This window comes from Gallus gallus, chromosome 2 (genome assembly GCF_016699485.2).
Source record: "Gallus gallus isolate bGalGal1 chromosome 2, bGalGal1.mat.broiler.GRCg7b, whole genome shotgun sequence".
NCBI classification, from domain to species: domain Eukaryota; kingdom Metazoa; phylum Chordata; class Aves; order Galliformes; family Phasianidae; genus Gallus; species Gallus gallus.
In genome coordinates this window covers 91,169,149-91,183,770 of record NC_052533.1, presented here as the reverse complement: position 1 = coordinate 91,183,770, position 14,622 = coordinate 91,169,149, and the positions used below count along the sequence as shown (strand labels likewise).

Genomic DNA, 14,622 nt, shown 5'->3' with positions numbered 1-14,622 from the left:
AAACATACTTCATTTGAGCAGCAAACCTTTAATGCACGCATGCCAACAAAGGTATATGTGCATCTACCCATAAAATTATGGATTTCACTTCCCAGGTTCTCCTTCGAATACCAGCCTAAGTGTTTAACCTCTTATTTTTACACAGATCATCAAATCTGGTTTTGAAATGTCGTTCTTTGGTAAGAGCTTTATGCCTGTCTCTTGATATTCTAAAACCCATTTTCTCGAGTTGCTTATTGAACTTGAAATTTTGTTTTAAAAAAAAATAATAATAATCAGAAATCCAATGATAGCTGATTATCCACAATATTCATTTCTTTTTTCATGAAATGACTGTTAAGACACTGAGAGATTTTATAGTTGTTCTAGAACTGAAATGGAATAATTAACAAATGAAGGAGTCCTGCAGACAATGTTTTAGTTATGGTAATTTGGTTATAATGGAAACTATTCATATTATTGTTATACATGCACGAATCTGAAGATTCATCCTCATGAATGTGATATTAATGTAACAGTTTTCATGTCATGTTGAAGACCATGAGTTTTTTTTTTAAGTGAGATTATTTGGTAAAGAATATTTTTCTGAGCCACCCATTGTGGACTTCTCCTTATAATGAGACTAGTACAGAGTAAGCTGAAGAAATTTTTGGATATGCATTGCATTTCCAAATTTCTTGGATGTTTTTTTTTCTCCCAATTGATGCTACTTCTCAACAATGAGTTTAAATGAACTTGATTGCTTTGACAAGTGGAACAAGGGAATGACCAGTACCTGTGGTAGAAGATAAAGAGATCGGTTCTCCAGCTGTTTTCCTCAATACTTTGTCTGCTTTCAAACAGCATTGCTCAGTAGTGATAATTTTAGTTTGAAGTAAATGCTCTTGTCTTATAAGCATTATGATACTGTTATGATGCATTATTTATATCTATGGATCAACATCTCCATTATTCCACTAGCGGCAGGAACCATGGCATCTCACTGTGTGCATTGTAGTCTTGTGTGGCTACTAAACTGGCCACAAGGCAAAAATGTCCTCAGAGAGAAGAGGAGCGGTTTGCTAATTGTTGCTAATTGCTATTGTTTTGATTGTGTTTAAAGTTATGCAACGATATTGGGTTTTTTTCTGTATCATTATTTGTGTGCTGCAGAAGTAGTTCATATTAAAAGCGAACATGAGAATGAGTGCTGCTCTGGGAAACCAGAATAACCCATTTTGTTCTGCATTATTCTTATAATGGGCTTGATCTCTGAGTTTCCTCTAGTACAAATTATATGCAGTGCTGACATAGTTCAAGGCAAAGAACTTCTGCTTGAAAATGGTTTCATTGTAGTCACTTATGCCGTTACGGAACTGCATAAGACATCAAACAGAAAATTTGGAGCTGTTCTACTAATTTAGAATTAGCAGTCATGAACTATTTCTCGTGAATTAAAAAAAAAAATCAAGGAAGGCAGATGAATTTATTGTATTCTTTGGTACATCCATTCTTTCCTTGAAAGTGATCATGTGCTTGTCAAGCATTCAAATTATCCAGCATGCTCTGTGCATATCTGCCACCCTGGGAGCACGCTGGGGTGGAGGACTGCTTATTCCTTTGGCTCCTGGCAGAAGGAAAAGCATGAGCCACATCCCCTTGCTGTGCAGCCCTGTTCTGGGGCCTGCTTGGAAGAAGAGCTCTGTGCCTGTGCTGCCGTGAAAATTATAGGTGTCTCTGGGGTTGGGCATCCACAGAACAAAGATGATGATGATCGTGTTTTGGCAGTTTGCTGCCTACATGGTGATTGAAGGCTTAGTGCTCATGAAGAGTTACATAATTCATGACCAAAATGATAGATAGGCACTTGATTATAGTGTATGAGTTGCTTCACAGGGAGAAAATATCAGACGTTAGCTACTCCTAATCTAGCTGAGAAAAGCCTAAGAAAAATAGTTACTGACTGCATAGTCAGACAAATTGAAATGAGAAACAAGGTGCAAACACTTAAATATGAGTTTGATTGAGCTCTGAAAACAACTAGCAGGAGAAATTTGCCCTGTTCCACTCCTGTGAGCTTTGAGAGAACTGGATGTCTTCTTGGAAGATAGCTTTTAGGAAGGCCTGAGGTTGCTGGGCACACTGCAATACTCATTTAAGATAATTTAATGGGCTTTGATGTGCCGGAATTCAGGCTATTATCTAATGGTCCTTTCTGCTTTTAAATCTTAATACAGCCTGTTGATAAGGGTTCCTTCCACCTGTGCACCTAGAGTGTGTAGGTGCTGGAATAGTTGAGGACAGATGTAAATTCTGCTTTGGAGATGACATTTCCATCATCAATACTGAATTCCTTCTCTCTAAGCCTGAAGTACCCGTGACTGACTGAGAGACATATCTGCCTCTCTGATGTGTAGTTCTAAGTTCTTAATAAAATGCATAGGAACAGATGTATTTTAAAGTTTAAGAGGTATTAGAAGAATTCCTAGGAAATTCTGCTCTTCTGTTTGGTAGTTCTCTTGTTTTGTTATTGGCTTCTGAAATCTGACATAAATGAAAATGACAGGTCAATTAAGCATCTGTTCAGCAAGCCAGGCCTACATCCTGATCTTTTTTAGTTCAGGAGAACAGTTTTAGCTCTTTCCAGAGAGCAGTGGAAAAAAAGAAAAGTTTACAGCAAAATCACTTTTATTTGCAAGTTTGAAAAATGTTTTTGTGAACTTTTTTGAAGTTCAGTTTTCAAAAAGCTATGCCCTCCACACTTTTCTCTTTCAATTTCTTTACTTTTTGAGAAAGCAAGCTGTACCAGCAAGCTGCAACCTGATTACATCATCAACAAGGGACCAAATTGTGATGCTATCAGTTGTAACAGTTGCAATATTCATGAACGGAATTCTGAAAGTTCAAATAGTTAATCCCAAATAAAATTGTGATCTTTATCCCACTTGACAGCTACATTTATCAAATTATTAAGAGAAAAAATTGATTGCTAAAAGTTATGGTGTGATCTATTATGTGATTTTATCAAGGTATAACTGTATTACCAAGTGGAAACTGCAGACTTATTCAGAATGTGAATTGGACACACATAAACTGATAATATAGCAATTATACCAGTGTTCTAGAGCTTTTCTATTTTAAATTTATTTTTTCCTTTATCTTTTTACAACCTCTGACTCTTTAGTAGAAAATATAAAGTTGGAAACAAATTAGGAAAAATAAAATAATAGTATCTGTTTACTGTTATATTCTCTGAATTCATCATGCCACAGAAATATCAATTCAGTGAATGCTATTTATGGGTGAAATAATGGAAGTACAAATCAGTTAAGTCCTTGTGCAGACACGTATTTCAAACATTAAGTAAAGCCTCCAAAGAACGGATAAACAATTTTATTTGAAAGCGTATTAAACTTTGTCTTGATATAGTTATGCTCTTAGTCTTTATCACAGTTTAAATAAAACATACTTTAAATGCTGTAATTTAAATCAATATTAAAAATCTGCCATTGCTGGATATAAGCAAATCAGGTAGGAGCTTTTTCCGTAGGAATACTGCTTGGGTTGTTAGTCAGATAAAACATTATTTTTGATAGCTGATATACTTAGAAAAAAGAAAATAGGAAAAGAAAAGCAGCAGCAGCTCTGCTTCAAACAGGTTTGCTCTTGTCATAGCTATTAGTGCCAGTCTTTCAATAGCATGTCATGTTGATTGGCAGATGCTCCCTTTCCTCTTTTGTGAAGAATAATAATTTTAGTGTGTGCTTGAAATAAAAACCTAGTATAAGTGATTTGCTGTTTGTAAAGGAGAAAGCTAGCTTCCTTGTAACCTATGTAGATTAAGTATTATTGTGTTTCAGGGAAAATTAATTTACTTAAAAAAAAAAATGGAACGGGAGTCATTTGATTATTTTTATATCTGTCTTCTATTTGAAGGCATTGTATGCCTGGAAGAGCTTCCCTAGACACTGTCTCTATCTGAGTGGTCATGACCATGGGGTTGGTACTTTCCAGGTAGCCACTGACATGAAGATGTGTTTTTTTTTCTTCCTTGTGTAATGTGTAGCTTTTGCTACTCCTGTTGAAGGCCTTCATTATTCATTTCATGGTTCCTTAGCTGCTTTTCCTGTAGAGTCAGCATTTAGTGCTGCTGAGTGACGTGAAAGAGTGCTGAAGTATTTTGATGCAAATATTACGTCATCTAACATGCAAAAAAAAAAAAAAAAAAAAAAACATCACTGTTAACATTAGTATTACTGCATTAAGTGAACGCTATTCTCAAATGAGAGTGAAGGCATGAATCTCACTGAGGAAAAATATGCTTGGGATATAATTTTAAGGAAAAGGAAAATATTGCCTAGACCAAAGTCTGGAACTTCTCTTACTGCCTCTGATCAGTGGAAGGATTGTTTGTCACATCATGCACCATTTTTCTATCAAAAGATTTGATGCTGTGCTGTAGGTTCATTACACAAGTGTTTTTTGTGATCTGTAGTACAAATGATGCTCATAGTTGTAATCTGGCATCCTGTTAATGCCTTTCTGCCCACATCCCCCTGCTCAGAGGCTTTCCCTTTTTTTTAGGAGTACATCTCATAGTGTATCATCCAGAGAGGTTATGCTGGAGTCCTAAGAAATACAGAGCTCTTAAAAATTGTGTTTATTAAGACAAGCACATGATGTAAGATGCAACTTGCAGAAGAAAGTGAAAATCTTTATTTATAATGCAGTAGTTTATTTTAATATTAATATAATGTACTGTGAATTTATATACCCATATACACATATATTATATAATAAATATCTATATAGAGTGTTACAAGCATCATCCCTATTACAAACTAATTATTGAGGGACAAGGTTTAGTGGGAAATATTGGTGATAGGTGGATGGTTGGGCTGGATGATCTTAGAGGTCTTCACCGACCTTGGTGATTCTATGACTCTTTGATTACTTGAAGAATTGAACTAAAGTGTACTTGCAAAGTGTACTTACTGAGAGCAAACTATATTTCAGTGTAACGATATACCAAAGTTCACTTTGCTTACATAACACCACCACCTGTTGGCCTTTGTCAATGTGGCTATACATTATTTACTGGACACTAAATTTTCTATTTCGTATGAGGTGCTACCAACATCTCAACAACATGCACTGAAAGAGTGTGCCCCTAATAAATCATTTAAATGATTATTATTATATGCAAGTCTCTTTTGATTTACTTGCAAGCCATTGTCTCAATTTTCTATTTTTAATTACAGAATTGTTTATCAGACAAAATTTTGCTACTACACAAAATGGAAAAAATAATACCGAGTAATTTTGGAATCAGAAATGTTTAAATATATGTGGGTAGTGTTAGATACAGAAGGACTGAATCAAGAATTACTTGTGTGCTTTACTAGATCAAGTCATTAGTGAGGAGAAGGACGCTCAACAGTAATTGCTCCAATGAATCACAAATCATTGGCATTCCATGCTGATTTTTAAAATTTCTTTTGGGCTTTCTTTTTGTTTGCTTTCATTGATCCAACATATGCTGCACCGACATTCCATTAATTTCTTGACATGGCATCTTGGATCTTGACCTTTTGCAAGCAAGGATGCCTTGTCTGTCTGGTACACGTGTTCTTTTGTACTTCTTCTAATTTCTACTTTACTTCCAATAGTTCTTCATAATTTTTCCCATCTTTTCATTTACCAGGTCTTTGGTACCTTTCAAATGCTAAATGCTCTCCCATATATCCTTAGTAACCATGCTGGATTTTTCTGTCCTTTTTAATATTTAGGTTTTATTGGATGAATGTAGATTGCACCTTCTCTAACTGTGCCTTAAATAATTGCCACTTAAGGGAATTAAGAAGTACAAGGGAAGGAAAATGCTGACCCATAGACTAAGCAGAAGGAAAAAACGTTCCCACTGGGTCCAATTTCCTAAGAAGGACCATCAGGATAGTGACTAGGACCTGAAATTATGGGCTGAATGACCTCTAAAAAATTATCAATTCAAAGAGGAGCTTGTCTGTAACTGTTTGCACTAAAGGAAATGAAGATAGGTAGAAGTCTCACAGAAGAAAGATTGCTTCAGTTTCTTGGTGAACATAGAAGAGCATGATATGAAACTATCATGTAAATACATTGCATGCAGACTCTCTAATTCTTGTATCATGTCAAAAAAAAAACCATGGAGGCAGATATCACCTCTCTTAACTCGCGATGCGTCAACTAGTTGAGAAACCCTGGTTCTAAATGGGAAGATAAATGTACTTCTTCTGAATTTAAGATATTTTATTCAGGTCTTGCATTTATTGGAAAGAGTGCATGCTCATCAATATCTAATGTCAAATAAATTAGCTGTACAAAAACTGCTACAGATCTAATACAGATGTTTTCCTTCTCTAAGCCATTGCAGTCTGAATTTCACATACTATTCACTGATAGTACGAAGTGACCTTAAAGTGAATGCAATTTTCATGTAAATTGCATGGGAACCTGAGCATAAATAAAAACTTTGGGCTACGGATGATACAAATCACTAGCTGAGCTCCACAGTACTGGGTTAAAGACATCGCTGTCTCTATAGAGGCTGGGCTGTGAGAAGTACTAGAGGTGCAAGACACTGGGTGCAAAGCTGCTGAACAGGTTTCTGCACACTGTTTAAGAGGATTTTTCAGATACTTGAAGGATTGATTACTACTCAAATGGCATTTCAGAACCCTAGACTTTTTTTTCATAAACTGGAATTTCCTTATCAATCAGTGTATGTTGAAAATGCACTGATTGATTGCTATATAGTTGCTATATAGTTTTTAGGAATATAATGGCATTGCAGAGGTGGTCAACATATGTAAAACAAAATGTTAAAAAAAACTACCGTATGGCACTCTAAGCTATGTCTCTACCTCTTTTGTGACTTGCCAAAATGGTACTTTTTAGTCTAAAAAGTAATAGCTGATAAAAGTTTTCAGAGCAGTTTGTCAAAGATTTAGAAGAATCAGTCCGTTTTGAAGTGATAGCATCCAGAGGGAACTTTTGAGATGAAATCATCTATTGATGGGAGGGTGGAAAGAAAAAAAAAAAAAGATAAAACCTTGGTCATCTAGTTGTCTCAAGAGACATTGAAAATTTTTAGGGAAACATTTTTTATTTAACATGGATTTTAGATTCAGGATATGTAATTGAAATTTAGATAATTTCAGAAAACTTCTAAAAGGATAATGGAGGAGCAGCACCAGTTGAAGAAGGATTTGGTCAGGCTGGGGATACTGGCCAAGCACTTAGTTCCACAGAGAGTAAATCAGTACAAGTTGGTCTGAGCAATGTAAAGTGTCTGAGGATCTTGGGAAAGCAGAGAGAACTAATGATGCTTTCATGTGTACTGAGTGGAGAGATTAGGACAAATCATTTAGAAAGTACTGCAACATTGTTATCATGTTCTCACTAGAAATGGAAAAGAGGTTTAGGTTAGATGTTAGGTGGAAGTTTTTCACTCAGAGAGAAGTGAGGTGCTGGCACAGCTGCCCAGAGAAGCTGTGGTGCCCCATCCCTGGAGGCGCTCAAGGCCGGGTTGGATGGGCCCTGGGCAGCTGAGCTGGTGGGGGGCAGCCCTGCCATATGGGGTGGGGAAGGGTGGACTTTGAGAGCCCTTCCAACCCAAACCATTCTGTCATTCTATGATCTGTTTGGAATTTTTACAAAACTTTTTTTTATCAGTCTGTATACTTTTGCTTTGCTTAAATTAAAAGCACAGGTGTTTTTACTTAATAAGAATTTTGAAAGTAAATATCTTTATTTCATAAAAATGTTAATGAGGTAAATTGAGATGATTAAATTATGTTCTCCAATTTTTTTTTAGAGAAAATCAATGCATTTGTAGTCTGATTTCTTCTGATGCTGATGGGCAGAAAAATAGGTGTCCTTCTTGGAAAATGTAGGTATAGGTTTGTTACAGAAAGAGATAGTACCTTAGTTTAAAATTTAATGTGTTTTGATAAAGCGCTCAGCGCATTTGTATTTAACTCTTATTAACATAATGTAGCATTGCATTACATTTCTCAAAGTAGTTCTGTTTTTCCAAATGTGGTTGTGTCCTTTTCACAGGCTTCACGAGATATCCATGTCTAAATATTGGTAAACATTAATATCTGTTGTTTTGTTTTAGTGTTTTAGAGTAGTTTTTTGTGTACTGTCTCTTATTTTCAAGAGATGATAATTGTTACACATGTACCTACGTTAGAAAAATGCATGGAAGTAAGTTTAAAGATAGAAGAATTTCTAATAGACTTTGGCTATATGGACCGAAATAATCCCAACTGTAGTCCTCATTTTTCATGAATTTCTGAATGTAAGTAGATGAGTATTAGCAGTTAATAGCATTGCTCACATACTTACTACCAGGTTCCTTTTTTTTTTTTTTAAGAATGTATAGAAGATGTATTCTAAGCTTTGTTTAATTAAGTCTGATTTTTCTTGGAAAGCCCATGTTATCTGAATCATATATTTGAATTCAAATTTTCAGAAGAACTGTGTATAAATAAACAATTGCTAAAGTTCTGGTGGGAAGTACAGTGTTAGGAGGCTGCAGCGTTAAGTATACGAAGAAATAGAGCCATGTCAAGTTACTAGTCTGCATGTTGTGCTGAAATGTTACCCTCTGCTACAGTATGGATTGTACAGAGCGAGATATGCTCCAACAATGGAAGGCCTTAGGCTTGTAAGATGCTTAGAACTAAAGGCGGATATTGTTCCAGTTATATTAGGTAGGCGGTAACGTAAATTGCATATTTGCATTTCCTGGTAAACTTTTATTTTTTACTGTCATCGTTCAGAAATGAGGTTTGAAGCGTGTTGAACTGTTTTGAACATCCTTCAGCAAAGTAAGGACTGTGAATTTCTAAATGATACTGAGTTTCTAATGATAATGGGAGGTAGAATTTGCATAGGCATTTAATTTTGTAAGCCGGAACCTGTAATAGATGTGTCATGAAACCTAAAACTGAGTTTACTTCATCTATTGCATTCAATCACACTTATTTTGCCTTATAAGTAAAGTAGTTTCATACATTGCTGAAAGTATATGTGACAAATTTCTGTGTTTTTGTGATTTGGCTTAATTTTTATCAGATAGAACCAAAACTTCTTTGGCGATTTTTCTGTTTAAAGGCTTGCTAATCTGCATTGATTTCTTAGTTTGGTATGGATTCTTAGCTGAAAAATACAGTACATCACTGCCTGTTCTATCACCTGACAGCGACTGATAAAGCATCCGTGCAGAAAGTGTCAGAAAAGGTTAATATTTATTGATTTTATGGCGCTACAACCAATGTAGTTTTGCCATCAAAGATGTATGGCCACCAGCAATGGAATCTGTAAAATTACAGGTTGGGCGCTAGTTTTTATTATAACCTATGCCAGTACTCTGGGCTTAAAAAATGACAGATATTTAATTTAAGACAAAAGGCTTTGTATGTGTAGCTACTGCATACCTGGAACGGGAGTTTTGCATTCTAAAACGAAACCCAAGCACAGCACTTGAGAGCTTAAGGGGGAAAAAACACACATCCTTGCATTGCAAATGACAATCACATTTAGCCTTTTCATCCACTTAACTACGTGCTATTGATCTGTAGAAGGTGCCCAAGCAAATGATAGCTGAAATTATGAGCAATAAAGGGCTTGCTTCTTCAAACAAAAAAGTATATAATTAGACGGAGAGGAGGAGGGAGCAGAGCCTGTGTTTGGTTTTAGAGGCGTTTAAACAAGATGGACTGAGTGCAACAGCACTGTTTAAGTGTACACAACGAGAAATCTGGTTGCCTTGAAGCATAAATCCATGGTCTGGTTGCAGCTTGTATGTAAAAATTAGGCGTGCACTCCAGCCTTTACATTTATCTCCATCAAGATTTGCCTGACAGAAAGACAATCAGTTGGTTTGCTTACATCAACTAGGGAGAGGAAAATGTTGCGAAGCTTTGGTTCTTCTAAATGCATCCCCAGTTTGCATTTTTATTCTATTTTTCATTTAGCTGACTCCTGATATCAACTTCTACATAACTGATTGTTCTATTGATATTTCCAGAAGGTTTTCAAAAAGATGGAAAAATACTTGCTGGTGTGCTGAAAATTAGTCTACTAAAACACATACAGTTGTACAAAGACTTTGCACAGGGAGGTTTGTGAGGAACGGGAGCCGGATCCGGCCCCAGGTTTTAAGAATTCCTGTTTAAAGAATACAACGCTGCAGAAGACTATTTTTTTTTACGTTTAATTTTGCATGCAGATTTTTCTCCCCTGCTCGCTTTAGGGACAGCAGCAACAACGGGTTTGGTTTTGAACAGAACCTAATGATAATTCAGCAGCTAGAAACTCTTATTTTAACCTGACCGGTAGAATAAATTGTGTGGCATACAGTAAACATGCTTTAGATCGCCTCCTGTCTGTACCGCATTTTTCTGTGGAGCTTTATACCACCAGTTTGTCTGGCTTCCTTTTCCCCAGACAGCTTACCCATTTTATTGTGCTCATTTAGAGGAAAGAAAAACTGTTTGTCTCCTTGAAAGGCAAGAGAACAGAGAGTGGAAAACTACTTTTATAGCTAAAATACCATTATAATATATGGCAACTAAAATTCTAAAATTGAAAGAGAAGATACAAGAGAAAATCTTAAATCATTGTTTTAAAACCACTGACAATTTGAAATATTCCCATGAAGATTTCTATTTTTTTGCCTTCCTCCGTTGAGCTTAGTAAAATGTGATTTTTAAAATGATTGTTAAAATAACTTGTTTAATTTCAATAACTCAAATAAGATCCATTCCTCATATAACTCCACCTTTTTTATTTTAATGACTGTGTCATTAATCTAACATTTTCCATTTTTATTGTGCTTCATTTTTCCCCCTTCTGATCACTTTAAATTATGACTCCGAAATGGCACGCATTCAGCGGCAGCATGCTCTGCCTGCCTTTTTACATCTCTCTCACCCCTTTCGTCCTCATGTTTTTAACCTTCTGCACAGCCAGGTGCCAACAGCATTGCGGCTGTGTGGTGTCCATCAGTGACTTCCAGGCTGCAGCTCCGGGTGGCAGCTCAGTGACAGAAGGTTTTTCAAACACTTAATTTCATTGTTCGAAAATTAACTATCACTGCTGCAAACTGTTTGGTATAGTTTATAACGCCTTCACCCCCAAAATTGGTGCTTACCTCAGGTAATGGTTGATACGATAGGTTGTTAACTGATTTTAACAAATGATTTTGTGGAATTAATTCATAATGTAATTAAACTTTAGTACCAGCAATACACAACCGAAGCCGTATATTTATCTTAGATTGCGTAACCATGAGAGGACTGCATTGCTTAAATCATTATCTTTCTCCGAGTAAATAAAATTAATTTATTATAGACTTCACCACACACAAATTTGATATAAAACTAGGGGATAAGGAAGAAAATAGGTAATTGGAGGCTGCAGCTCACAGAATGATTACTCGTGCTAATGGCTGGTGCAGCACTCTGGCCCTCCTCACAGCGTCTATACATAGTGGCAAGGAAAATCAAGAGTGCAAGCAATTCTTAGAGTTCAAATTCTGCTTGCATTCCCTAGGCTTTTTGACTGATCTTCAGATACAGGATACGATGTCCATCAGATTAGGATTTGTATATGGTAACACTGTCCTGAACACCTTGTGCATGCACCACATGTGTTTGCAGCAGCACTACAGAGTGCGGCTGCAACTTCCAGTGCAGAAGGTATTATCTCTGTGTGAAAAAGTCAACACGAGCCAGAAATTGTTACCTTTTATTTCAGATGGGAGTGAGGGTATAAAAGCAAAATAACTTTGAAATCACCGTACCTCTATTTACAAAAACATTCAGGTGGCAGAGTGTTTCCTCAAGAACCAGAATGGAAAATAGAAAAAAGCTCTGTTTTGAGCATGAAAATTGTACTGGTGATTATAAGCGGCAGCAATACAGTGTTATTGCTCTTTTAGGGGCAGGGTTTGGGGCGAGTGTGATTGCAGGCACCCATGCGTCAGCTCTTCTTGCCCTGGATGGAAATAGGCACTGTTTGGGAGCCCACTGCACAGCACTCCTGGGGGGCTGAATCCAGCCTGTTAAAACCAGAGCATGGGAACTTCAAAGCTGCAGCACCGAGGGGCTCGCCTGGGCTAGCGGTCCCAAAAGAAGCAAGGAACTGCATCACATTAGCACAGCAGCACAGCCCCTGCATCCGAGCAGGTTTGCCTCTGGCCCATCTGCTGTGCTGCAGGGAAGTGAGGGGTATGAGGGCCTCTGTGCTTCAAAGCAAAGCTTGTGCTATTGGAAGCCACTGGCTAAAATCTCCTGAGTGTTACCTACTTATTAGAGGGGCAGGGGGAAGTGCCTTCTGTGGAATACTCAGAGTGCGAGAGGTTTTTGGGAGGTGGCTGTAAATATTGCCAGCTCCACTCAGTCCTGCTCACCAGCCCGTGTAGTATGTGTGATAAGCAGAGCCCCTCATACTGGACATGAGGATACCTTGTTGTTGGGTAAATATTGTACCTGCCCCCACAGATCTGTAGGTCGTGCCCTGGCATATAATTCTTAACAATTCTTTTGTATTATTTCTTCAGTTAACCAGTTACATTTCTGTTTACCCACAGTTCCTCAAATATTCTTTGCTAGAGTACTTTATGAAGTCATTTATTCAAACTTCCTTGATCCTTTTTACTGAAGTTATAAATTTGATAGCATTGCTATATTGACTGGAATGTTACAGAGCAGTTGGCTTTTATTGTTTTTGTAATATAATGTGATTTTATTGTTCATTTTTATATCTCAGATTTCATCCTTTATTAGAATTTTGAGCTGTATCATCTTCAGACTAAGATTTATCCATTGTGTTAAGTGCACTTTTTTAAATGCTGATTAATTACTCTGTAATTCATCCTCCATCTTAACAGTTAGATTTTAGGGGTTTTTTTTGATTCAGTCATGAATGAAGGAAAGTAAGTAAATGTCATCTCCGTCACAGTATTTTTTTTTGTCAAGAGACACTTGTAAGAGTTGCAGCATCCATCCCACCACTTCCTTATGCTTAAGGATAGAAAGAGTAGTCATAATTTTCAAGAGTGGGTGCCTCCTTCTTTCTTTCATTGCTCTGGTTCTGCATACTGCAGGCAGAGGTGGGAAGGTCCCACTCTTGTGTGTGTATACGTAGTCTGTATGGGAACTGTTGAATCATGGCCTGAACCTCTGATTGACCACCTGAGGCAAGCACTGAGTCAGCCGCAGAAACACAGGTGAAGGCAATTCACATGTGTGACCAGAAGGGGTGGAGCCTGGCTGCACCTCTCCTAGGCCCCATTTAAGGGCTGACTGCCACTGAGGAAGGATCTCTTCCTGGAGATCGCTCCTTGTGGACTTTTTGCGAGCCTACAACACTGGTGGGCACCTTTCATTTACATCTGATGATCTTTTCCAACATGGTAATCTTACCAGCATAACTTCTCTGTATGCTGTATAGCATCTGCATACTTATTACCATACAGTAGTCCAAATCACAATTTTGTAATCATAATTCCAATCCATAGTAATCTCATGCGATTATATGTGATTGAAGTTGAGATATTTGCATTTATGGTCCCTGATCAAATACACTAATCTTTAAGTACAGTTTACATCGTATCCTCCTCTAGGATTTTCTTCTTGATTTTTGTTACAGTGGGCATTTAGGCAATTATTTTTGGTAAATAAAATGTATATTACTTATGGAGTATGTTTAGATTTGTCTTAAGGGCAGCTTTAAAAATATTTGTTAGTTTTGGAGTAAATAAAATAGCCTATAATTGTTTAAAGCTGTAATTTGAATAACTAATATATATGCTCAAACACAACTGTCTTCACATGTGTTTTATCCGGGGAGACTTAATTGCTTAAAATTGAAAAGTTCCCTACAGATATTTAGGCCAAAAGAAAGATCAGTCATCTCATATAATTTTGATTATCAAATTTTGTGGACAACTCATGCATTGTTTTTTTCTCAGCAGCTTCTTTTGCATGTTTGATCCTTACAACCAATTTGTTGAGTTTTCTTTGTTTAGCGATTTGTTTGTTTATTCTTCTGCTGCTGAGCAATTGCAATCAGTGTTTAGAGACTTCACGTTGTCATTTATGTTTCTGCAAGGGAAGCCGGGTTACTGGTAGAAGTGTTTTTGAAGTCACAGTGACCTTGGTGAGGAATTGCTTGGACTATTTTCCTATAACTTATGAGAGCTTCTAAGGATTTTGTAAAATTATAGAATGGTTTGGGTTGGAAGAGATGTCAAAGCTCACCCAGCCCCACCCCATGCCATGGGCAGGGCTGCCCCCCACCAGCTAAGCTGCCCAGGGCCCCATCCAACCTGGCCTTGAGCACCTCCAGGGATCGGGCACCATAGCTCCTGTTCAAGTGTCTTACTGTCCTAATTTGTGTTAATTGCAACCTGTGTGCTTCAGAGTACCTAGGATTTTTTGCATATTCAAGTATCATTTGGTAGAGAGGAAGGTTTGATACAGATGCTAAAGAGCAGGTGATGTTTTTTCATGAAATGCAGTTATTAACTAATACAGTTCATAAATTAATCTACAGTCTGCAGAAATTCTGGTCAGTGACAAACTTCAC

The 14,622-nt window shown here is 37.0% G+C and overlaps 1 protein-coding gene across 6 annotated transcripts in view; it reads left to right on the top strand.

Moving 5' to 3' along the window:
* The window catches only part of ZNF407 (zinc finger protein 407), a 338,606-nt gene that overhangs the window by 244,267 nt on the left and 79,717 nt on the right, over nucleotides 1–14,622 (top strand). The window contains exon 9 of one of the 6 annotated variants that reach the window (XM_040695663.2): nucleotides 146–7,087. The exons of the other annotated variants lie outside the window; for them this stretch is intronic. Within the exon in view, the coding sequence (XP_040551597.1) occupies nucleotides 146–165 (20 nt within the window). The 3' untranslated portion in view covers nucleotides 166–7,087. Of the gene's footprint in view, nucleotides 1–145; nucleotides 7,088–14,622 lie in introns of those variants that run through there. 6 annotated transcript variants of the gene reach the window in all.